We start from the raw sequence: 25,861 nt of genomic DNA, 5'->3' as shown, positions 1-25,861 counted from the left end.
GTCTTGCTCGTGTTATATATATGCTATTGCCTTAGGTTTCTTCATAGCACGACTAAAGTAGATTCTTAAACGCCGAGGTAATTATCGGATACCGGACATATTCGTTTGGAAGTTGCATAATGGACGGACAGGTTAAGAAGTCGGAGAGGTATACCATTATGTACTAATATGTTATATATACAACAACCCAAGTAGAAGACGAATACTATTTTGTACTAATATGTTACATGTATACATATAACAACCCAAGTCGAAACAAATACTACTTTGTACTAATATGTTATATACACAACAACCCAAGTCAAACACGAATACTATTTTGTACTAATATGGTATGTACGCAACAACCCAAATCGAAGACGAATATCCATTGTACTAATATGTTAATATATATATATAACAATCCAAGTCGAAACAAATACTATTTTGTACTAGTATGTTATATACACAACAACCCAAGTCGAAGACGAATATCCACTTGTGTTATTATGTTATAAACAACAAAAGAAATCGTCATACCAAAGATTTTATCGGCAAAACTATTCAAAACTTAGATAAACACAATTATTGAGGGTCAACAGAAATTAAGAAATAACCCGTCTAGGCATATTTAAATAAGTAAACTTTTACTTGTTCTCCAAATACCGTTATTATGTAATGGATGTATTAGGATAATGGTTTAAGGATGCCGTAAGGTATAAGCCTTGTTTATGCTAAAGAAAGGACGCCTATAAAGATGTAACTTTAACTACCGAGTGTTTAAGTTTTTGTACAGCTTCATACATGTTTTGCCGAATATAGCATTATTTTAAAGGTCAAAAGTAAAAAAAATTGATACACGTCGTTTGTGTGAATTTGTTCTCAAGTTATAAAGACAAAATGTTTCAAATTATAAGTCAGCCAATAGGAACAACATCCTTAGGCTGGGTAGTGTTAACCCTCACATTAATTAGCGTGACACTCATCTGCATTGTCAGACAAGTATATATATATATCCAATACTCCAATCGGCTACAATACGGATTCCTTGTAAAAGCGTTATTATGAATGTGAAATATCTTAACCTAACGTAGAAAATAATTAGTTACAAGTGAGCAGTTCACATTGATGAAAAATTCATGACAAAATTAATATAAAATCCAACGCCGTTTTGTTCGCCATGAAATACCTTGGTATTCTGAGCGAAGCGGTGATTAGTAACAACACATGACTGTATGTTTGGATTTTTTTGATACCTAAACAAGCTCTTGAAACCAACATACATAACATATTACCAAAAACAAACAAATATATAACTAAATACGAATGATTAGGTAAATATATAAAAATCTACTGACCTACAACACCATTCTTGGCGAATCCCAACACAGACGAAGACAGGCATGTACCCAATGCTAAGAACACGAAAATATCTGCTGCAGTGGCCATGTCTGACACCTTTAACACAATCACTGCATTCTAAAGTTGGCATCGCTTTTATTTCGCTTTTGTTACGACCAGTGAATGCTGAAACTCTGGTCATTCACCCATAACTGGATACCTGGTATGCGTATTGAACCATGAGTCCCCGGGGTCCCGATAAAAACCTGACACACTGTAGATACATCTACTCCAAGGCAGCCACATTTAGGTTATCATTATAGATATTAATTCATGATATTCATGTCTAGAAGTTAAGTTGTGTCCTGTTTAAAGATGTTTAAAATGCAAGGAATGTTGCCATTGGTAACGGATCACAGAGTAACGTACACTGGCCATGTAATATATGGATGATCTCATACTAGTAATATTTAATTAAGAGTTCCTGTTCAAGGGTTATTATCACAATATATAACGATCGTTTTAATTGAATTGACATACTAGTTTGATTAATTATATATTCCAGGAACTCTCGTGTAAAAGTCTTCTGTTACTACTGTCGGTAACGAAATGATTATCACGAAATGTATTTTACTTGTTTTTGTAGGACATTTTTGTATAAAACCGCTTCATATTCATATGGCATCAATTGGTCTTAGGTGTTAGTATTATATGATATCATGAGTTATTAAACTACAGTTAATCATGAAGCGCCTTAACCACATTTTACGTTTCCATATGTTAAGGTTCCATAACGTGAACAGGTATTCAATTTTATGTAAGTAACCGAAGTCCTTCCTTAAGGTTTGGAAATTAAAGTAAACAGTAATACATTAACATTGACCCAGATATAAAAATATACGAAAGTAACGTTCAACAGAAAAAATAGCCGATGCACTCTTTCGTAAACAAGATCAGTATGGTGTCGCAACAGCAATCGAATACTACCGAATAGCAATCTAAAAACCATAATTAGCCATTCACCCGATTCAGACACGTATAGAAATCTAGATGATTCAAATACAACGATGAATCATCATTTCCCTACAATTGCTCGCCATATAATGAAAGTATAATAACTGTAGCAAATCGAGACACCTACTGACCCCGAATCTAAAATAGCACACCTGTAGGTCAAAAGAGGGTCGAGGTTGATTATATCTCTAGCCCTTTTAGCCGTTTTTTTTCAGAATAGAATATCATTGCTGTTTTGTATCAATCAAATATCCAACAGTCCCCGGACATTAAATGTCAAATGAGGTCCATCAACTTTGGTACTCAATTATGTATTTGCTAATAATAAAATGAACACAGCACTATAATCTAAGACTATTGTATTACCATTTCAAAAACCTGAATTTGAGGTATCAATTGTATTGATGTTAGGGGGCAACTGTTACAACATAAACCTTGTTACAAAAAATATACACCGATTTACAGGTTAACACTTACAGATACATGTGGCATAACTTTATAACACTAGCAAGCCGAGAATCAAGCATGTATCCAAATATCTGCTATGTTCCACTTTGTTTGCGCTATTAACAATAGTCATAATTGTATAATGAACTTCTTAGCGGACTGAAGTTAGCAGCGGATTCGTTATCCTGCTGGCAGTGGATTCGTTATTCGAATCCCCAATAACGAATAACGAACCCGCTGCTAACTTCAGTCCGCTGAACTTGTTAATGTCTCATAACACTCAACAGGCTAGCCCACTCAAGGAATCAGCGTGTAGATGTGTGGTTGTTAATCAGGAGTCAGAATCACAAGCTAGAGGGCACATAAGAGGAGCTCAGAGACATCTTTATTGAAATTCATGGAAATAAATCAAATAAAATGAAAATTAGAAATTTTAAAATTTATGATTAGATAAGCATCTTCAAGAAATGTGTCCTAGCTCTGCATGAATATTATCAATGACTTAACTTTATACATTTAAGACACCACTGATAAATTCCCAAAATCTGATAAAAATACCACCAGGTACGTAAACATAAGACTAGTTATACATTACACTTTTAAAATAATTCATTTTCACATCACCTATTTGGTTACAAAATATACCTTATTTCTTACTTATCAAATCTTTTCTGCTGTATCGTAATCCATGATCCAATCTTTAAACACTCTTTAAGTCAAAAATCAGCTCATGAACTTAGATGAGTATATATACCTCTTAATCAAAACAATAATGACATTCGATAAGGTTTTCTTTGACACTGCCAAAAATAACATTTTCAAGCTTAGTTCTGGAAAATATGGAATCAATCACTGTTTAACTGCCTTCAAAGATTTAGCAACTAGTGTACATTCTGTGTACATTCTGAACAGAGATGTTTGCTGTTGAACACTACAGAAGTTTCAATTTGACTCAACAAGTTTCAAACGGTGTAAAAAAGAATCATTTGAAAATATTCTGTGATTTAATCTATACTGAAATCGCCTCAGACTAATGTCTTCTTTCTTCTTCTTTTCGATTGTCGAATTCGGTCACAGTTTCTACCTATTCTTTTTGGAATATTGATAAGGAACTATAGCGGCTCGTGTGAACGATGTCATTAACATAAAAACACATTAGTCACTGATTACCTGTTTAGTAGGATCTGAGGCTGTGTAAGCGTGTGTGGCTTATGTAAAATCTTCTTAGCTTAAAACGAATCAAAGTAAACAAATGAAATGTTTATTGCATGGAAAAACTCTAATTGTGAACTGATGAATTGTTTGTCTGTACAAAGGTTAACAATGGTATCATCTTGCTCCATCCATCATGCGGAGACTCTTAGTGGTGGCGTCTCAATGGTTGCCTTGGAAAATAATAAGATATCGTTTCTTTTTTAACATTTAAATAAAAACAAATTGAACCTATAAATGTGTGTATCATATCAACATTATATACATAAATATATACGTTGTATTCTAATCAGGGGGTTTCGGAGAGCCCGCAAATAAGGTCTGCTGTTCCCCGCGCCATGATGATCGTAGAAAGCAACTAAAAGTGCTCAACGGAAGAATGCTTCTCTTTTTTTTTTTTTACTTCGGTGTATCTTTAAGGAGACATTGAAGAGACCAAAATGGGACTTCTGTCCCAAATTAACAATTGGGATCTGAAATCTTTCCTTTCTTTCCACACTGCCGTGTCTTCCTGTGCTTTGGTATCCTCTGTATGTCAACTGACATATCGCTGTGTTTTTTATTGTATGAAATGTTTAATGATATAATTAACATCATACACCATTATAAACATCCATAAATCGAGCGAAAACTATCAGATTTAAACAACCTACTCAATCAAATGTAATAAAGATGTAACTGGGACGTAAGTGGACGATGATGCCAGTTATTACAGACTATGACAGTTTTGACACTTTTTGTCAATTAAACTGGGTTTTGCTACAAACAAAATCTGGCCTTAGTCATTCATCATCTAACCAGAGTTATTTCCCCCTTTTTATGTTGAATCCTGTCGACGTGAACGTATCAATGCTGTTTTAGTTCGTTTACATGGAGACTGTCCCTATGTCAAAATCTCCCAACATCAACATATGTATTTATCCAATAATACTTCAATAAATACTACTTTGAATGCATAACAATCGCCTTATATTGCTCTTTTATAATTACTTTGATTATAATAGTAATTCTACTTCTTATTTTAGTCATACAAAACTGTAAACTGTTTTTTTCTTACCGATTACGTTTTTTTATCATGAGCAACAAAACCATGTGATAACATGATAGAAAAAATACATGTACAGTGTATAATACCATTCATCAACAATACCTTTTATCTACTGTATCCTGTTTGTGTTTAAATGATTTTATAATCTTACTAGAGCATTTTGGATTGTTTTTTTTTTATTATAGGAAAATGGCATGAAAAGAAGGGGGGGGGGGGGGGGGGGTTAGGAAGTGATAATTAGTCGAATCTTTCCGACCTTCTCAAGACGTTTTGCACAACTTTAGCGATTTTTATATTGTCAGCTGAGGAGATATTCCTGTCATCATTGCAAAGTATACCTACATTAACAGGACCGTACCAGGTTAAATCAGCAATAAGAGTTCCTCTTAAGTTGTTGTACAGGGGAGAGTTAAGGAAAACATTATGGGAATCTTCACAGGGATGTCCACATTGACAAGCAGGTAAATCAACGAGATTGGCTCTAAAAATATCATAGCTTAGTGCACCTGTTCGATTTCTTATTCAGTTATGTAGAATATAGGACCATAACTGATAAAATGCTTGTCATATATACTGTTTACTGTCATATATCGTTTTAGATTAGATTTGAAGGAACTTAAAGTAGGCGAGTTTCTGATAGTGTTATTTAAGTCATTCCACAGTTTTGAAGTAGAAGGAAAGAAAGAGTTTTTGATAGTTGTAGACGAAAGTGTTGTTCCCTAAATAAATCTGCATTTCGTAAATTATAAGGAGCTATGTTGCCAATATACATTAGTAGTAGGTCGATAAGAAAAGTAGGTGCCAGATTATTGACTATAGAATAGAATAAGGAAAGTTTCCGAGCATCTCTTCTCTTCGAAAGAGGTAACCAACCGGTTTCTAGATACATGTATAAGAACTCTGTTTTGTGAATATGGGCAGCCCTGTGACTATTCTTGCGGCCTCTAGATTTATCTTTTCTAATAACAATGAGTTTGTTGTACCGCAGTTGTCCCATACTTCACATGCATATTCAAGTAATGGTCGTATATAGGTAAGGGACATTTTTTTCTAATGTGTTCCTGTCTAAGATAAGTTTTAATTTACGGAGGGTGGCTATATATTTAGTCACCTTATTTACTATAGATTCTACGTGTATGTTCCACTTACAATCATCAGAAAGAATGTTTATGGTGGTTTGTTATTTTAATCGGGGTTTTGTCGAATGTAAAGGACGGAACAAAAGGAAGTTATCTAGTTGATATTACGAGGGCCTCGGTTTTATTAGGATTAAAGGACATTCATTGGACCAAATTTCAAGTTTTAATAAGTCGCGTTTAGCCTCCGTCTCAATAAGGTTGAGGTCATATGACGCGTAGGATAGAGAGGTATCGTCAGCGAAAAGCCTAGATAAAGATGAAAGATTACAGGAAATATTATTTATGTATAGAAGAAAGAAAAGTGGACCAAGAACTGACTCTTGGGGGACACCAGTATTTATAGGCTTAAGAGGGGAAAATGAATCATTGATAAATACGGCTTGTTTTCTTTTTGAAAGATAACTACATGTAACCACCCAACGAAGAAGAGGTCCAGAGAAACCATAATTGTCGAGTTTATGTAAGAGGCCTTTATGCCACACGCGGACAAATGCCTTAGAAAAATCACAAAAAATTAAGATAGAATGTTCATATTTTTTTATGGAAGAAATGATTGAATGATATATTTCAATAAGTTGTTGTGTTGTGGAGTGATTTGGTAGGAATCCAGACTGATACTTATAAATAAGGTCTTTTTCGATTAAAAAAATGTAGATATACTTATATACTACACGCTCAAAAAGTTTACCTATACAACTTAAGCGAGATAGGTCTGTAATTAGAGACAATGCTTGCGTCATTGGCCTTAAATATAGGCATGACATGAGCAATTTTCCAGCTCTCAGGAAATATACAGGACGACAAAGAATAATTGAATATAAAAGAAAGTGGTATAGAAATTTCACTTGAGAGTAATTTTAGCATTCTGTGGCTAATACCGTCAGGACCTGACGCCTTTTAAACATCTAGAATGTTTATAATGTCTTCAACTTCACTGGAAACTATATGAATTTCTGATAAAATAGAATCTGTCCTCTTTTCAAAAAAGGGCAATTCTTTATCTATGACATTTTCTGACAGAGTACACACAGAGCTAAAATATTTATTCAACAGTTCACATTTCCTATTGTTGTCATATATAATTTCATTTGTAGTACTATCAAGTAGGGGAGATATATCTGTGGTTTTTTTGTTTTTTTGTTTACCTCTGATAAGGTTTCCTAGAAGTTTCCAATACACTTTTGGGTTGTTATTACTATTGTCTATAACTGTGTTAATGTTTTCATGGAATATTTCTTTAGCCCTCTTTATCATATTATTTACTTTATTCCTCATATGCTTGTATTTATTCTTATTGGACTCTGAATTATTATCAAACATTATTTTTTTTAAGTCTGTCACTTTTCCTTATATTACGTCTTACCATTCCATTCATCCACCATTAATTATGTCATATAATCATTACGTCGACACTAGTTTCTTGGAAAGGTAATGTTCCCGTATATAAATAACCATTTATGAATGAATATGCCGTACCCAACAAACCTATTTTTCTGGTACTGTTTGACCCTAAATGGCTCCAACTGTCCATAAAAGCAATGCAAAAACAATAACGAATATTACAATAACCGTTTATATTGATATGTCTAACGGATTGACTTTGATATTTTTATGTTCCTTTCGGTAAAAGTCCCGGCCTATCACAAGGAGACTTCACACCAACATACCGCAGACTCCAAAAACATGCATACATACTCACCACACGTATGTATATCGCACGCACGGGAGGCCGCCTTTAAATGACCTTGACGGTTAATAGGACGTTAAACAAATAAAAACAAGAAAAGTGTACATTCAATAACATATACAAATCAAGTTAATTCTGATAATTCAATCTGCTGTGGAAATTCACTTTTATTGACCAAATGTTTTCTCTAAGAAATTTTCACAACTGTGTAAGCCAATGAAAATACTTGTTACAAGCAAGATTAAATAATGTATATAGCATGATTCAATAATGTGATCATATATATCAAATATCATGGATTTTCACAAAGACGGTAAACCTAATTTTATTTTCAGGCCCATCGACAATGTCATGGTCATTTAGGACCAAACTTCAATTTTCAAGGACGTTCAAGGAAAGAAAAAATAAAACTCAAATAAAAATGTTAAAAGGTAAAAAGCTTATATCAAAACGAATTAATTGCAAAACCATATTTTATGATAAGGTTTTAATGCACATAAGTAATCAAACATATGCGGTGCGGAAATTATATCGAATAAGCATTTCATAGAGGTAACATTATGAAACCATCATCTTTGTCCTTGAGTAATGTTTAATTCATCCTACGTTTGCCTCCAGCTTAGAAATGACCCTTTTTTGATTGGTATCTTAGAAACAATAGTCAAAAGTGATTCCATCACAGTAACATCGTAGACAACATATGTTATCATCTGGTATATACCTACAGGGCTTTTCTTCCTCTGATTTAGATAAATATGTATTTATGGACACCTATCAACCAGCGTTTTAAGTAATCTAGATGAGGGACAAGGCCCGGTGAGACAGAACACATAAGTCGTTAGGTACATTGTAGTTCATATGGTAACATCATCTTCACTGGAACGAGTCGAATACTATAATGTGGCTTTTATAATGTTTAATGTATTGATAATGATATCAATTAAAGAAAATGTACAGAACTGCTCAGCTGAGGAGGGTAATGGCTAATATTATTATTGTTAGGATTTTATTGAAAAATTCACACTGAATTTATACATGTAGCAAGATTACTCGATATGTTTTATAAGAATCACATCTAACGCCAGCTATCGCAATGTATATTTCATAATATATAAATAGGAAATATCTGTTATAATTACTTAGTTGGATAAAGTGCTTAACGGCCCATCAACACTATAAAGGTCATAAGGGCCAAACAAGTGATTAAAAATACGAGCAAAATGGGCAAGAGACAAAATGACATAAAAAACCGAAACATGTAAAAATGTAAATATATATTGGTAAAATTTGGTACACTCACGATCAGTTTAAAATAAAAAAGTGGCTATGATTACTCAAATCTTGTGATAAAGATCAATAACTTTCAGATTATTCAAAATCTTGGTTATAATAAGTAATAATTATTTTCACATTAACGTTACTGGTCAATTTGGTAATCGTGTAACCCACTCATTTACTGTAATGGATTTAATGGCTAAGTTTGGAAATAATAAAATTGTAAAATAAGGTCATGGGATACTGGGAGTATTTGAAGTCGCAAGCTCATCATATCTATATATATTAGAACAAAAATAGCACATTCAGTGTGACGACCTTACGTAGATTTAATCTGAACCGACATACATTGGCGTACGTGATGTACCAACTGATTTAGAAGATAACCCGGGCTAGAGTCATTTGTCACCCAACCTTGGGGCTATACCTATAACGGACATAATCATATCACACGCCCTTCTTCTAATTGATCAAGACACTGAACCGAGAACACTGCTTCAGAAAAGAAAATAATGAGATATTTTTTCAAATATTTAAGACTATGTCTATTGAGGATACTTATTGATTTTGATATCCTATTTATATTACGAGTTATTTAGATTTATTGATATAATTAGGATCAGAATATTACGGCATCTGACGTATTCAGAAAATTGTTCCAATATGTCGGCTTCAGACCTCAGCATATCTACATGTATATATCATATAACAAAAATAGCACATTCATTTTAATCTGAACGGACACACATTGGTGTATGTGATGTACCGACTGATTTAGGAGATAACCCGGGCTAGAGTCATTAGTTATCTATTCCTGGGGCTATACCTATCAACGACATAATCATATCAAACGCCCTTCTTCTAAATGTGTCATAACATTGAACCGTGAACAATGTTTCAGAAAATGAAATAATGGTATTTTTTTTTTAATGTTTATGACTATGTATATTGTGGGTATTTATTTTCCGATATCCTTTTAATGTTACGAGTATTACAGAATAAACTTTCGGCCGTTATTTAGATTTATTGATATCAGTAGCACCAGAACATTACGGCGTCCAACATATTCAGAAACAAGAAATATCTTTAAAAAAGATAAACGGCATAGTTTTAATGCTGGTGGTTATAATGTCAAACTGCTGGTGAAATAAATTATAACCACTTGGCCTAATGCGTTTCAGCACGGATAACAAGATTATATCAGTTTGAATCATTTTTGGTAATAATAAGACTGCATTTGAATCAGGAATATTTATTAATGTGTCATTTGAAAAGATGCATCCACGTATTCAGCTTGCATTCAATCTTAACTTTGTTTCGTTTTTAAAGGCATATCTGCATTTTGCATTTACCGCTACATTAACTAATCACATACTTCATCTTGACCAGTAACGCCATCTGTCGCGTCATATCCGGGGCCAAAAGAATATTATAAGGTTATGCCGAAAAATTGTTCCAATATGTTGGTTTCAACATGCGCCAACATAACCCCATATGATGTATATTGTCTATAACGTTTTAAGTCTCTGTATTAACAGTTTACCTAACACAAAATGCAAAAGTCAAGCATTTAAAAAATTTAAAGCCCCATACTCCCAAAGAAATATATATATAAATGTTCAAATTTTGAACTCTTCACAGATTTCAGACTTAATATATAACTAACAAATCATTGCGAATCAAAAACTGCAGGAAAATGTGTATTTATGAAAGTATAAGGGAAATTCTCAAAAATAATAACTTGGTCCCACAACGCAACGGGCGGGTTAAAAATCAACAAAATAATTGCGGAACGCCGAAAGCCTGCCAAAACGCAGACAGATTCTGCCAAAAAGAAACGTAAAAGGGATTCGAATCGGCAAAACCACAGGATTTCATTACGAGAAGAATTGATTCGTTGGAACTTACCAAGTGAAGAAAAAGGAACAGACTCGAATTCCGATTTTGCCGGACGTTAATATGTTGATATGAAAGCATTATTAGGAAAGTTCACGTATACTCGATATGTAAACAATGGCCATGTGTGTAGTTTATGTTTAGTGTACGTTGTTGTAGCCTCGTTCTCGGCTCTATGAAAAATCTGGCGATATGAATAAAAGCGGCAAGTTTTTTTGTACACTGATGTCGCAAGGATTCTCCCCGTTCAGGCGTCCAGTCCACGGTCATTTCAATGTTAGGAGAGCGTGAATCAGCATCTTAAGTTGCCATTAATACATGTGTGTAACTAGAATTTTAGGTTATTTGGGAGAATGCGGCTTTAAAACGACTATAAGAACCTCATTATAAACTAATTAGTACAAGTCTCTAAAACAGTGTCTCTAATAAAAGTCAATTAAATACAAACTATAAAAAAATGCTCTATAATAGTTTTACTAAATATATGATGTGGAAGGATACGTTAACTGAACCTTCTGCTTATATTAGTAATACCCATCAAGTATATACCATGGGGCCGCGGTGGACGAATGGTTAAGGTATCCCGACACTTTATCACTAGCCCTCCACCTCTGGGTTGCGAGTTTAAAACTTACATTTTGTACGTGGGGAAGTTGCCAGGTACTGACCGTGGGCCGGTGGTTTTTCTCCGGGTACTCCGGCTTTCCTCCACCTCCAAACCCTGGCACGTCCTTAAATGACACTGGCTGTTAATAGGACGTTAAACAAAACAAACCAAACAAAAAGTATATACCTCGTTACCATATACTTCTTGTAATGATACTACCCATGCAATGGTCATCACCTGTATGATGGATTTGTGCTGCTGCTGTAGTTGGTTTCATTTTTAAAGCCTAATCCCACTTACGTTTTTTTTCAAAATTGGAGCGTAGCCGTTTATCTTAGGAAATGTTTTCTTTAAGATGTCCTGAACATAACACATAGTATTTCCGCAAAGTTTTCTTTCAATTTATATATTTTTTCTTTAAAACGTACTGTACTCTAACCGTTGCCTATCCTATTACGTTTTGTTAGATCATCTAAAATTTTCAGTATGAATTTTAATTAAAATCCGATTATATCATACTAGTGTTTGTTGTTATTATTATCAATCAGTATTATTGTTATTACCCAACAAAACATTTAAAACCAACACCATAATCAAGTAATTACATGAATGTATCATTCACTGGTAATACCCTTACAGCTTGGTCTCGGTTCCCAGGATGTCTGCCCTAAGTATGGGCTCGGGTGAAAAATGCGAGTCCAGTGATCGTCACTGCGGTTACAAAAAAGTCACGATTAGACAAAAAATCACCTGAAATTTGTTATGAAATTTATATTTTTGAAACCAGTTATGTTTTCGTGTTGTATGTATCAAAAATATCACAAAATTAAAGCATGTCTCTGGAACGTGAATAGTTCCGCTTGAGGGCGGGCTTCACAAAATCACCCCCTGATAACTGAACATCGTCGACTTACAGCAACTCGAATTGTTGTAGAAAAATGACTTGTGCTCGGCCTCGGCTCGTGATACACTAATTCACCCCCATGCTATCCCATAATGCAAATTATTGGACATATATACAAATTACTGAACATGTATACAAATTATTGAACACATATTAACAAATTATTGAATATATATTTACAAATTATCGAATATATATTTACAAATTATTGAACATAAATATAAAATATTGAATATAAATATTAATTATTGAACATAAATATAAACTATTGAATACAAATATAAATTAATGAACATAAATATAAAATATTGAATATAAATATTGAATTATTGAATATTGCAACGTTTGACACGCCATAGAAGGAAAACCTCTTTGATATCAGTTTCTTAAATTTCATTTGATCTTGAATGGTCATTTTCTATACAGATCATTTTATTTGGCTTCGTGTTCGTGGAACCAGAGTTACAGAATGAAACATATTCGACCGAATGTGTCATACATAGATGATCCAAAATAACATGAAAAACAGAAAGAGAATCCAAAATGCAACATGCACAACTAGGGACCAAGGGAAACGTACATATGAGATATGAGAAAGATCCGTTGAGGACTTTCTGAGAGACAGCGACCCCAAACTTTAATTCTCAAAATCCCAGATAGCTGACTGTCTGCCACGTTGTTTTCCGACTGGTCCCAAAATGCATAACTAAGAGGAACCTACATATGAAATTTGAGAAAGATCCTTTTAGTACATTCTGATAAATAGCGATAACAAACTTCAATTGTCAAAATCCATCTGAGTTTAGCATCAAACTGCCGTCTTTGGAAAGTTATTGACATATAATTCTCACAGGATTTCAGACACGTTCCTCTTATTAAACTTGTACCAGTGTTATACCATTAAAAAGTCAAATTTCGCGCTGTTTTTGTGACGTCATCACTACAGGCGACCGTTCCGGCTTTAAATATTGTTCGTGGAAATGAACACAAAACCTTCAATTTAATTTCCACATTTTAACAAAAATATTCCGCCTTGAGGAAATTCACCTTTTAGACACTGTAATTACATAAATGTTACAAGGTACATATACATTGATCAATCGGTTTTTAAATCCGGCAGCACAAATTTTAATGACGTCAAAAACACTTATCACAGTGACGTCAAACAAAACGACGTAACGAACAGTATTCTTCATATCAATACATATAGGGAATTATGGTCTGATAACTTTCTACTTTGTTCGGTAAGGTGATATAGTGACAGTGAAGAGCAAAGGGGGACATATAGGGCGCTAAACAATAAAAAAAAATTTATCTTTGACGTCGAATTCCAACGACGTTACGTTTCAAAACCATGTCATTTATTAATTGGATGTTCAATTAAAGAAAACACTGTTAAAGAGTACATAAAAGGACAATGTTAGAAACCAGTCCAATATTTCATTAAATTTTTAGCAAATATTTATATAACTCGACGTCTTTCCGAACACGTAGAGTTCATATGCTGTGTTTGTTCAATTATGTCGCCAGTTCTGTTACAGCATCACGCATCGTTGGATAATTAACATGTTTGTTTCCGAATCGGTTTTGTGAATTATTTATTTTCGATGATTTTAATAGTTATAGTTCGCCACATTTGAAACCATAACCATGCTAATTATAAAGCCTAGAATGTCTGTGAACGAGTCTCCATAACTGTTCAAATGTTCAATGGTGACAAGCCTCCTTACACACAAGTTTCTATTAAGCTTTTTACAGATTTACCAGTGAGGCTTTTTATTCACTCAATATATTTTGTTGCATGAATAATTTAAATATCTTAGCCACACGATCATGAAACACAGACCTAATCCCGATATTTCAACTCCCAGAGCTAAGCAGACAATGCGATTGTAACACGTGCGTGATCCCAGCTTCTCGTGCGAGACTAAGGTCTAAGGGAGACAAATCGAATACTGTCATTGGGAATAGTTTCGCCATTACATATAATCGCATATTCGTTATGTTACTAGCAGATGGACTGTGCTAACTAAAATCAGATATCACAAACTCATCTGTATGCTCCTAGTATTATCTCGGTTTTGGTTTGGTTTGTTTTTGTTTAACGTCCTATTAACAGCCAGGGTCATTTAAGGACGTGCCAGGTTTTGGAGGTGGAGGAAAGTCGGAGTACCCGGAGAAAAACCACCGGCCTACAGTCAGTACCTGGCAACTGCCCCACGTAGGATTCGAACTCGCAACCCAGATAATTTAGTGTGCGATGAGCAGCAGGCCAAACAAGTGAGAACAACAAAACTCTTTACAACGTATGTGAAATCATAATGATATACATGTGTGTATAACGGCAGTACGGATTTGACAGATGTCGTAATTTTTTTTAGGAATTATCTCCCTTGCATCGTGCTTTAATGTTTGGATAAGGACCAAACACGGTTGTAAAACATCAAAAAACTATCTTCATCTGGTGGTTGTATATACCGGCAATGCTTTTAAAATGGACAAAATACAAAAATGCATGATAAATGAATAGAAGTGAATATGCGTTCGTTACACCTCTGCACCACAGTACCAGATATTGCTATAGTAACTTTAAATCGTTGGTGTTTATTTAATCAGGCTGTGCCGAGGTACGGACAAAAGCCCCCCCGGACATTAGCCCCCCCGGACATTAGCCCCTAGGACAAAAGCCCCCCCGGACATTAGCCCCTTCACACTAATCAAAAAGTGGACAAAAGCCCCTTCATAAAAAAAATTATATTTTTTTTTTTTATTTTTTATGTTTTTATTTATTCATTTTTTTTTAAATTACAATATATGTTTTAGCAGTGGTTATATTAAGTGCTACATATATATGTAAGTGACTTCAGTCACCAGTGGCTTCTGCAATGTAAACAACTACTTGAACTGTTACATAAACAATAAGCTGTTACACAGGTGTTTGGTAGGTTTTTCATTGATTTTACTGTTACATAAACAATAAGCTGTTACACAGGTGTTTGGTAGGTTTTTCATTGATGTTGTATTCTCCTCGAAGGAAATATATCATTAATAGCTTCATGTGTATCAACAGTGAAATTTCTATGTTTGCACAGGTATAAATTGTTTTTATATTGTTTCTTTGATTTTAATCATTCCTAAAATTAAAATTACAACACAGAGCAACATGTTTTGTAGGCATTTCTTTGATTATCAATATTTGCAGTATATTACAAATTTCAGAGATAAAAACAGCAGTATATATACAGTTTTTGTTTTTCAAAAGTACAGATTTATATAAAGTATACCAGCTAAATTTATAATGAAGGGGCTTTTGTCCGGGGGGGCTAATGTCCGGGGGGGCTTTCGTCCGGAGGGGCTTTTGTCCTAGGGGCTAATGTCCGGGGGGGCTAATGTCCGGGGGGGCTTTTGTCCTACACTCGGCTGTGCCTGTATTGTCGTGTGACGCCTCTTTTCCTCTATAATATGTCACGGCTATTTGATCTAGATCTCTGACAGTGACCGATGTGTCAGTAACGCAGACACGATTGGATTTGAGAGACGATCATTGTAAGGGCATGATTTGCTTATAATTATTAAAAAATAAATAAAGAAAGAAAAAAACTATAAAAAAAACCCGTTAAACGCGAACACTCTGGAAAAAAAATTCATCGGCGATAATCGTCATGTAACACCTTAAACTGAAAAATAGATTCAGTACATGCTTTTTGTATTAACACATATCCACATTGATCAAAATAGCGACAGACATCAATGTTTTCTGGATACCAGTGGTACAATATTATCGACAGTGTTTCCTGTTTGTGGTTCAACCGATCGAGATCAGATTGCAGATAGAACTGTAAACCCCGCCGTATTTTAGTTCCGCCATGATCGTACAGGTTATGTAGCACCGAATCCACGATCTTCGTCGGTATCGGCGGAGTCGCCGTTTAACTTATTTCATATTGCGGTTTACCTCGCAACTAGGGCTGTTCAAATGTGTTTATTTGTAATTTCAGTTGAAAGTCACATCTGACATTGTAGGTCTCCGCTAGGAGACTGCTGTATGTTCGAATAGTGAATTATACCGCTGAAGACACCCAGCCCTGTCACATACTACTGACTCACTCTTGAAGACACCCAGCCCTGTCACATTATACTGACACTCACTCCTGAAGACACCCATCCCTGTCACATACTACTGACGCTCCTGAAGACACCCATCCCTGTCACATTATACTGACACTCACTCCTGAAGACACCCATCCCTGTCACATACTACTGACGCTCCTGAAGACACCCATCCCTGTCACATTCTACTGACACTCACTCCTGAAGACACCCAGCCCTGTCACATACTACTGACGCTCACTCCTGAAGACACCCAGCCCTGTCACATACTACTGACACTCACTCCTGAAGACACCAAGCCCTGTCACATACTACTGACACTCACTCCTGAAGACACCCAGGTCTGTCACATACTACTGACTCACTCCTGAAGACACCCAGCCCTGTCACATACTACTGACGCTCACTCCTGAAGACACCCAGCCCTGTCACATACTACTGACACTCACTCCTGAAGACACCCAGCCCTGTCACATTCTACTGACACTCACTCCTGAAGACATCCAGCCATGTCATATTCTACTGACACTCACTCCCAATATACAGAGGGGGTGTTCTCTGAACGCCAACATTTTTTTAACAATAGGTAGGTGTTGTTTCAGGAAACAATGGGAAGGCAATTATATACTGCTTCATATAAGTTGTCTTTTTTACCTGTACAGTCACCTGAGATTTACCTGTGTTCCACGCGGCAAACAGAATTGTATTTTCCCCTATTTTCTTACAACATACATGCATGCATTAAAGTTTAAATATCTGAAACATAAATGTATATAGAGAAAGTTAAAAATGAATATACATGTACATGTACCTCTCAACAAAGGCAATATAGCCAGTTTGAGGGCGATATGCTGGAGCACCTACGGCAAAAACCCGTTTTTTGTTTTTTTTTAAATAGTAATAAAATAAAATAAATGCAAGAGCAAAACCCCATTTATAACTTTTGAAGATCTTTATAATCACTTACAGTCAAAATTTATTAACCTGAACTCGGATTACTCGAAGACCCTGTTTACTATAAGTATTACTCCGGTACCGGTCAAAATCCTTCTTTTTCTTAGTAATACAAACTCGGATAATTTTAATTTAGTTGATGTCTTCAGAGAGAGGTACGGACAAAAGCCCCCCCGGACATTAGCCCCCCCGGACATTAGCCCCTAGGACAAAAGCCCCCCCGGACATTAGCCCCTTTACACTAATCAAAAAGTGGACAAAAGCCCCTTCATAAAAAAAAATTATATTTATTTTTTTTATTTTTTATGTTTTTATTTATTTTTTTTTTTTTTTTAAATTACAATATATGTTTTAGCAGTGGTTATATTAAGTGCTACATATATATGTAAGTGACTTCAGTCACCAGTGGCTTCTGCAATGTAAACAACCAGTTCGAAAAACAACTACTGGAACTGTTACATAAACAATAAGCTGTTTCACAGGTGTTTCGTAGGTTTTATATTCTCCTGGAAAGAAATATACCATTAATGGCTTCATTGTTTCTTTGATTTTAATTACATTGTATTCCTAAAATTAAACGTATTACAACACAGAGCAACATGTTTGGTTAGGTACATTATGTACTTATTATATTATAATTTGAGACACTGCAAATAGGGATCAAATGTTTATTGCTTTTGTAGACATTTCTTTGATTATCAATATTTGCAGTATATTAGGAAGTCAAAAATTATGTGTAATCAGTAACAATTTGTTCATCATGGAGAACTCTCCTGAAATTTTTAGCTTACTTAATAATATAAAGTTTGAAAAAAAAAATTATGATGTTTAACCACAGACATATAATGATACACTGACATTGAACCAAGGACCTTCATTTTGCACACAATTATTCTCCAAATTTCAGAGATAAAAACAACAATATATATATATATAGTTTCTGTTTTTCAAAAGTACAGATTTATATCAAGTATACCAGCTAAATTTATAAAGAAGGGGCTTTTGTCCGGGGGGGCTAATGTCCGGGGGGGCTTTCGTCCGGAGGGGCTTTTGTCCTAGGGGCTAATGTCCGGGGGGGCTAATGTCCGGGGGGGCTTTTGTCCTACACTCCTTCAGAGAGCAACATCCTGATATTTCAAGAAATACATGGCAGAAGAGTAGACCAAGAAAAAGCCAGACTCAATTTTTTTTAGTATTTGTAAGGTAATACTCTATTATTTTAGTATCTGTAAGCTTATTACCAAGTATTTTTGATTCAGGCATATATTCCGGTTACAGATCTGACCATTCCTTCCCAGAAATTACATTGAAATTTGATTAGTTTAAAAAAGGTAGAGGTTTGTAGAAATTTACTAGTTCACTGTTACATGACCAAAATTATCTTGATATTATAAATAATACCCTTAAAGAAATAAAAGCCCAATATTGTCTTCCTATTTACAATCCTAAAATGATAAATAATATTCCAGACAGATATTTACAATTAGTTAAAGACAATCAGGTATTGAAATTATAGGAAAAACAATTTTGTACACATCTTTAAAAAAACCCAAAGCAGGTTAAGTGAAAACAATCTCAGAGATGAAATGCAGCAGATGGAAAGTCAGAATAATGGAGATTAGGGAAAATTGAGTAAGAAAAAATAAGAGAATATTTTAGTAAATAGAATTAAGGGAAGTATAATAAGGGCAAAAGCATTATGGATTGAGGAAGGTGAAAAAACCAACAAATTGTTTTTACAGTCTAGAAAATAGGAACTTTATGTCAAAAGTAATTCTAAAGTTACAGCGAGATAATGGGGAAGTAATAACAGAACAAGGGGCTATTTTAGATGAGGTTAAATCTTCATACAAACAATTATATGGGGTTCATAGTGATATTAGTGAGGTTAACTCGGATGATTTTTCTGATATATGATATTCCTGAATTAAATGAAGAAGAGGCAACTTGTTTAGAAGGTATGATAACTCTTAATGGGGCAGCTCAAACACTTAAAAACATGAAAAATAATAAGAGCCCCGGGTCGGATGGATTTACTTCAGAGTTTTTCAAATGTTTCTGGAAGCAGATCTATACATTCTGGTTATGTAAACGGTCAATTATGTGTTACCCAGCGTCAGGACATTATCACTTATATACCTATGGAAAATAAATCAAAATATTTTAGAAAGATGATGATGATGATGAGTATGATGATGATGTTATGATAAGTGTAAATCATATCTGTTGGAATGGATCTTATGTGTTTATGCATTAAAAATGTCCTTTAAAAAAAACAAAAAAACGGACATACAATAATTTTCACACGTATAATATTGTATTGCCATTTTTAAATTAGATATTAGATAAAATGAATATTTTAGATATACATATAAATGCATTATGTTTGGTTATAAATCCTTAATTTAACCTCCAGGTAAGTATCAACAGGTAATTTTTACAGGTAAATTTACATGTTGGCATTGAGACTCATTTTAGGAAAAAGACTATAATCACTATCAAAACAAACTGCCCTAGAGGTAAATTCAAAATGTTGGCGTTCAGAGATACACCCATACAGAGCGGTAGGCTGAGTTCGGAATGGCGGTGTAAAGTTTGGCGAATTAAATGTTGTGATTGTCTTTGTCACATGTTTGGTTAAACCCTTTATCGAAACCATTATCTTAGCTGGTTAAGCGAAGTCAAACAAACCGTCACGTAGGCGTGTCTTGATATAAAACAATGTTACAGAATCGAACAAAGGCTATCAATAACAAAACAAAAAGTAATTCTTATCTTCTCAAATATATACTTATCTTTGTAGTTGTGGTTGTTCGATTAAAATTATGGTTTGTTTAATATGAGAACAAAATAGAAGCCACCAAAAAATGGAAATGCTTTATTTTTCGTTCGAATTATTATTTTTTTTCATAAAAAAGAGAGAGAAAAGAAAGAAATTCGTCGCCTCCTAGGACATGCAGCAGGATACAGCTGCCATATTCTTTACCCGCTCCTGAGGCGTTTTATGCTAACGTGCCAATAAATACAGCAGTTTTATTGGAAATATTTGATATCAGCTTGCTATTACCATCGTTCTTCTGTATCTAACACCCAATTTGTTTTGAAAACAGCATATGTCTTATGTTTCATGTACTATCAATTGAAATTGCAGGCGGTAGACACTACTGATTGCACCCTACTGTACTGTTTGTGTAAAATCTCACTACTGATGGCACCCTACAATATGTTCTTTTAAAATCCCACTACTGATGGCACCCTACAATATGTTCTTTTTAAATCCCACTACTGATGGCATCCTACTATATGTTCTTTTTGAAATCCCACTACTGATGGCATCAAACAATATGTTCTTTTTGAAATCCCACTACTGATGGCATCCTACATTATGTTCTTTTAAAATACCACTAATGGTTGCACCCTACTAAATGTTCTTTTGAAATCCCACTACTGATGGCACCCTACTAAATGTTCTTTTGAAATCCCACTACTGATTGCACCCTGTTAGACGTTATTTTGAAATGCTACTACTGGTTGCATCCTACTAAATGTTCTTTTGAAATCCCACAAATGGTGGTACCCTACAATATGTTCTTTTAAAATCCCACTACTGATGGCACCCTACTATTTGTTTTTTTGAAATATCACTATTTGTGGCACCCTACTTTATTTACTTTTGAAATAAATTATTGAAAATTTTGAAATGTTTTGCATTATTGGGCTTTGCACCTCCGCTTCTAGACTTTAAAATTTTGTTTTGTTAAATGTATCGGAACCTCAGGTCCTAGAATCACTGACGAGTTCTAATAGGAATACACACCTGTATGGTGACCGTACCATCACTGACGAGTCCTAGGAGGAATAAACATCCAAAAGGTGTTAGTCTTGTGTATCTATTTGTACCATTCAGAGACGCGGTAAATTAAAACGTACATTCCAGAAATATAATGATATACTTGAGAAATAATATGATTTTGGTGTTTCTATATATTTAAGTAAATCTAAGACCAGTTTATTTAAGTGCAGATATATCTTTACAACCTATGAACCTTAGGAATTTATTTCAGTTCGTTAAAAATGTCATCACCGTCATTCCATGGAATAAACTACCATAAAATGCACACCTTTATGCAAATAACCTAGGTGTAAAGCCCAATCGTCACGTAATCCTTTCTGTATTTTTTTCTTTTTTTCATCCGCTTTCCTATTGGACGCTTTGTACATCCTCTCTTTTATGTAACATACGTAACAAGATATATGTAAAAGTTTACATCATATAACCGGATCTACCGTTCAATAATGACCAGTTACTGGATTACACAGGCTTGATAGATCCGTGATTATACTTTTCATGATAAAACATATTTGACAAACAATTTTCTTACAATGTATAAGGTGATCGTTTATTAGGTAACAAGTCAGGCGTTAACGTTGTATACCGGTGACTTATTTGAAACCTGGTCTTTCTTTTTGATTTTATACTGATTCTGATTAAGTAGAAAAATATTTAGGATAACCAAAGCGTCCTAAAATGACGAAACCGCTGAATGGTACAGTTTCAGTATAATTATCTTAATACTAGATACATATTATACATACCTATGTTCAAGTTCAAGTTCATTTATTACTTTGAGTCTTACGACTCATCAGTGTAAACATATGATCTACAGGATATTTACATATATACAAAATGTTAAATTGGCCACAGGAGAATGAACAAAGCAATAATATGATATAATAGTAACATCAATCAATATTATTATTACAATATATATATATCTCATGCTTGTGATCGGCACTTATTTGCCGCTAACAGATATTTCCCAAGATTACACAAGTCTTTAACATTATTTGTATTAAGTAATTGAGTAAGCTTATATACACTTGGATTATTTCTATAATATTATTTGAAATACTTCTGTCTTAAATCAGAATACCTAGTACAAACTAAAACAAAATGAAATTCGTCTTCTATATCATTAAGATTACATAGAGTACAAACTCGTTATTTTCTGTCTTTGTGATACGTGCTAGATAAACTATATACTATTCATTACATACCTCCGCCGTTATTTTCTATTTTTATATTATACATGTCCTTATTTTCGCATTTGAACATGCCTGTTTTGTCTTTTATTTTCATGCCATAATTGTCGGTGTATAAACATTTTTTTTCTGAAGTTATATTGCACAAATGTTATTTCTGATTAGAAAAATGTAAACTTTATTTATTTTACAACACGAAACAAGTTACATATATCATTTGATATTAATCACGGTTGTTGGCCCGGATGGAAGCGCGCGAGGGGTCTTGCTGTGGGAGGAAACCGGAGGTCCCATACCTTTTCACATCCGATCGGAAAATTGATACCCGGCCGCCTAGGTGAAAGTCAAGTGTGTTACCACTGTGCCAACCGAACACCCATTAAGAAAACGATTGTTTCAATAAACGGATATTGCAGTAGACGCCCATACAACTTTGAATGTTTAATTACGAGTTGGCTTATGTTAGTCATGCCCACTTAATGGAAGACAGAATAAAATCCACGATTCGTCAGTGGGCCCACAATTATTCGCCTCTAACGATATGCATTGCATGAGATACGGCAAGCGTATCATTCGCCCGCTCCTACACGGTTAGTGATGCTACCTTGGATAAACGCAACCTTAGTCATTGGATTAAATATGCAATTATCGAGTTAGCAAAGCATTCTTTTATAGAACACACTTCCTCACTATTTCACAATTTATAATTTATGGCTTCGCATAATAGAAAACTTCATTCCTGATCTTTTGCAACTTACGAATTATTCCTTTATACCGGATCTACGTAGTCTAGGGAAATAGTCTTTCTTCAGTCACTAAAAACAAACATGGAACTACACAAATAAAAAAGCAAAATAATCAATGTTTGCAAATAAGGCCCTAGGCAAATATATCTTTTTATAGCTGGTAAAGCAACCGGACGATTTCGCCAAATGATGTTCATTTATCATGTCTTGTTTGCCATTCTGCATGCTGCTAGTGTGGTAGGGAGTTCGAATATGTTTACTTTCCTCTCTACTGTAATCAGGGATTAAATTACAATAGTGTATTGCTATCTCTATTGTACATTTACTCTCCTGCGACATTTTTTTTCAACATGTGCAGACGTTCATTAAAGACGCCAATTGTAAACGCCGTGACGAACTGACAATGGACCGGAACTATTCAGAGACAATGATAAGTAATATGTTGTGTATGCGCACGGCGTACGTGTACAATATACACACAAACTGTATCATAGCAATTTCCCTCCCCATATCGTCTCCAATCCTCGCCACCTTCTTCCCTAGCTCTTTCCGTTTTTACTTCCTGTATTCAAATTGGTTATACTCGTCATTGCTATATAATGTTGATCTTTTTATATAGAGTTTAAGATGAAGACTTGCTTTGTTTAACGCCTTATCAAAAGCTATGGTAATTTAATGACTGCCTTCTGTGTGTGCAAGTGCATGTGTGTAATGTATGTACATGTATGTGTTTTGGGGAAACACAGTATTTTTGTGTTTGTCTCTTTGTGATAGCAAGAAACTGATTTTGACTTTATAGTGCAACCTCACTGAAGCATGCTGTCAAAGACATTTAGCCGAATACCTCACCCGGTCACATGTTACTGACAAATGGGCAAATCAGTCATTTAACTCCCAATACGCTGAATGTTTAATAGGAATAGTAACTACCATTTTTATAGTCTCTTGTTTGTCTCGGCCAAGGGACAGAATCCAAACATATCCGCAGAGAGGCGAAAATTCATCTAAAGGCCAAAGTGAAGCAATGTCAAGAGAGACATTAAGAAGAAAAAAGTATTTAAGAAAAGAGAAAAGATAAGACCCCAAATTTAGTCGTCTCCTATGATCACTTACGCCCTACCTACACGCGCAGGGTGAGGACATCATGCGTTTTGTTAAAGTCATGTCCAGTTTATTTGGTAATATACAATAAAATATATTCGAAATAAATAAATCCACAAAATTTACATACACAGGTATAAGCATCCAAATATCAATCCTAATTTAGATAATAAAACGCCAATGATTAGAAAATAACTTCTTTATTCTAGACCTAATAATAAAACTGACTAAAAGGATAAATACTTTCATTATTTAGATAAACAATAGAGTGAGAGCGTCAATACAACACAGGCATGCATAAAGAGGTGTTGAGTGATGATGTGAGACACGGGTAAAGAATACTTACCTATAACTGATGCTTGTACATACGGCAGCACCACAACAAGCAAGACAATAATACATGTCATCCTATCGACGGTAGTATAATGTAGGGTTCCACTAGAATCTTATAATTTAACCGATTTTAACATTGTCCAATACACAACGTACAATAATTTAACGATGTAGACAACTAAACCCGTCGTGTATCGTTATATACTATGTTTGAGCCTCCAGGGAAGTAAGGTTGCCTATCCTATAACGATAGAGAGGACGTGATAATTTATACATCTCAAAGCTACTTAGTGTTTTTGCAAAACGAATATACATTATTGTATATGCGTGTTCGTTTCAGATAAGTCCGATATTGCCTTTATATCACGTGAGGCGCCACAGGCAAGGTGATCATGCAATCAAAGCATCTCTTTCTTGGATTGCATTATGTAAATATATATATAGGTGTATTATAATAAGTGCAAACCCTTACAGTGCACTACATGTACACGGACAATTCATATATGCCATCAGTGGAGATGGTTTCTTGTTTCTTCAAGATGTGCATTTTGACTAGAAGAGTCTTCTCCCAAACAACAATTATTCACACACCGTTAAGACTTGTGGACAAAACATACCTAGTTTGTTTTCGAAGGTACTCAGTATTGGTTAAAAAACGGCATGTATGAAAAAGGTGGAGCGTAAGCGCACGACAAAGACCAAGATGAGATGTACTATTGATATACCCAACACAGAATTTCGGGAGATGTACAGAGATCAATCGTTAAGATCCCAGCAGGAAATTAACCATTTCCATTCACAATACGAAGTACAATTATACGCTGCTAATTTTGATAGACGATTTTCCATATGGTCGTTGTCACTACCATGATTTTCATTTTACGATCGTTTTACTTTGATTTGACCTAGATTTACATGGACATTACGATCTTATCCTGCTGGAACTCCTGGTCTTGTATTTGTACATGAGTCAGCGTGTAAACCTATTGATACATCGTTTTATTGATTTGTAGATAGATATTTTA

At 34.5% G+C, this 25,861-nt stretch overlaps 1 protein-coding gene across 3 annotated transcripts in view; it reads right to left on the bottom strand.

Moving 5' to 3' along the window:
• LOC117333302 (carbonic anhydrase 2-like) overlaps positions 1 to 25,861 on the bottom strand; it is a 44,718-nt gene that overhangs the window by 7,394 nt on the left and 11,463 nt on the right. The window contains exon 1 of one of the 3 annotated variants that reach the window (XM_033892537.1): positions 24,850 to 25,047. The exons of 1 other annotated variant lie outside the window; for it this stretch is intronic. In XM_033892537.1, coding sequence (XP_033748428.1) covers positions 24,850 to 24,910 — 61 coding nt within the window. In that variant the 5' untranslated portion in view covers positions 24,911 to 25,047. Of the gene's footprint in view, positions 1 to 1,337; positions 1,444 to 24,849; positions 25,048 to 25,861 lie in introns of those variants that run through there. One more of the 3 variants, XM_033892536.1, reaches the window with a different exon arrangement.

The sequence above is a fragment of the Pecten maximus genome, chromosome 8, assembly GCF_902652985.1.
Source record: "Pecten maximus chromosome 8, xPecMax1.1, whole genome shotgun sequence".
NCBI lineage: Eukaryota > Metazoa > Mollusca > Bivalvia > Pectinida > Pectinidae > Pecten > Pecten maximus.
Note: the sequence above shows the minus strand (reverse complement) of the source record. Positions and strands in the feature narration are given on the sequence as shown.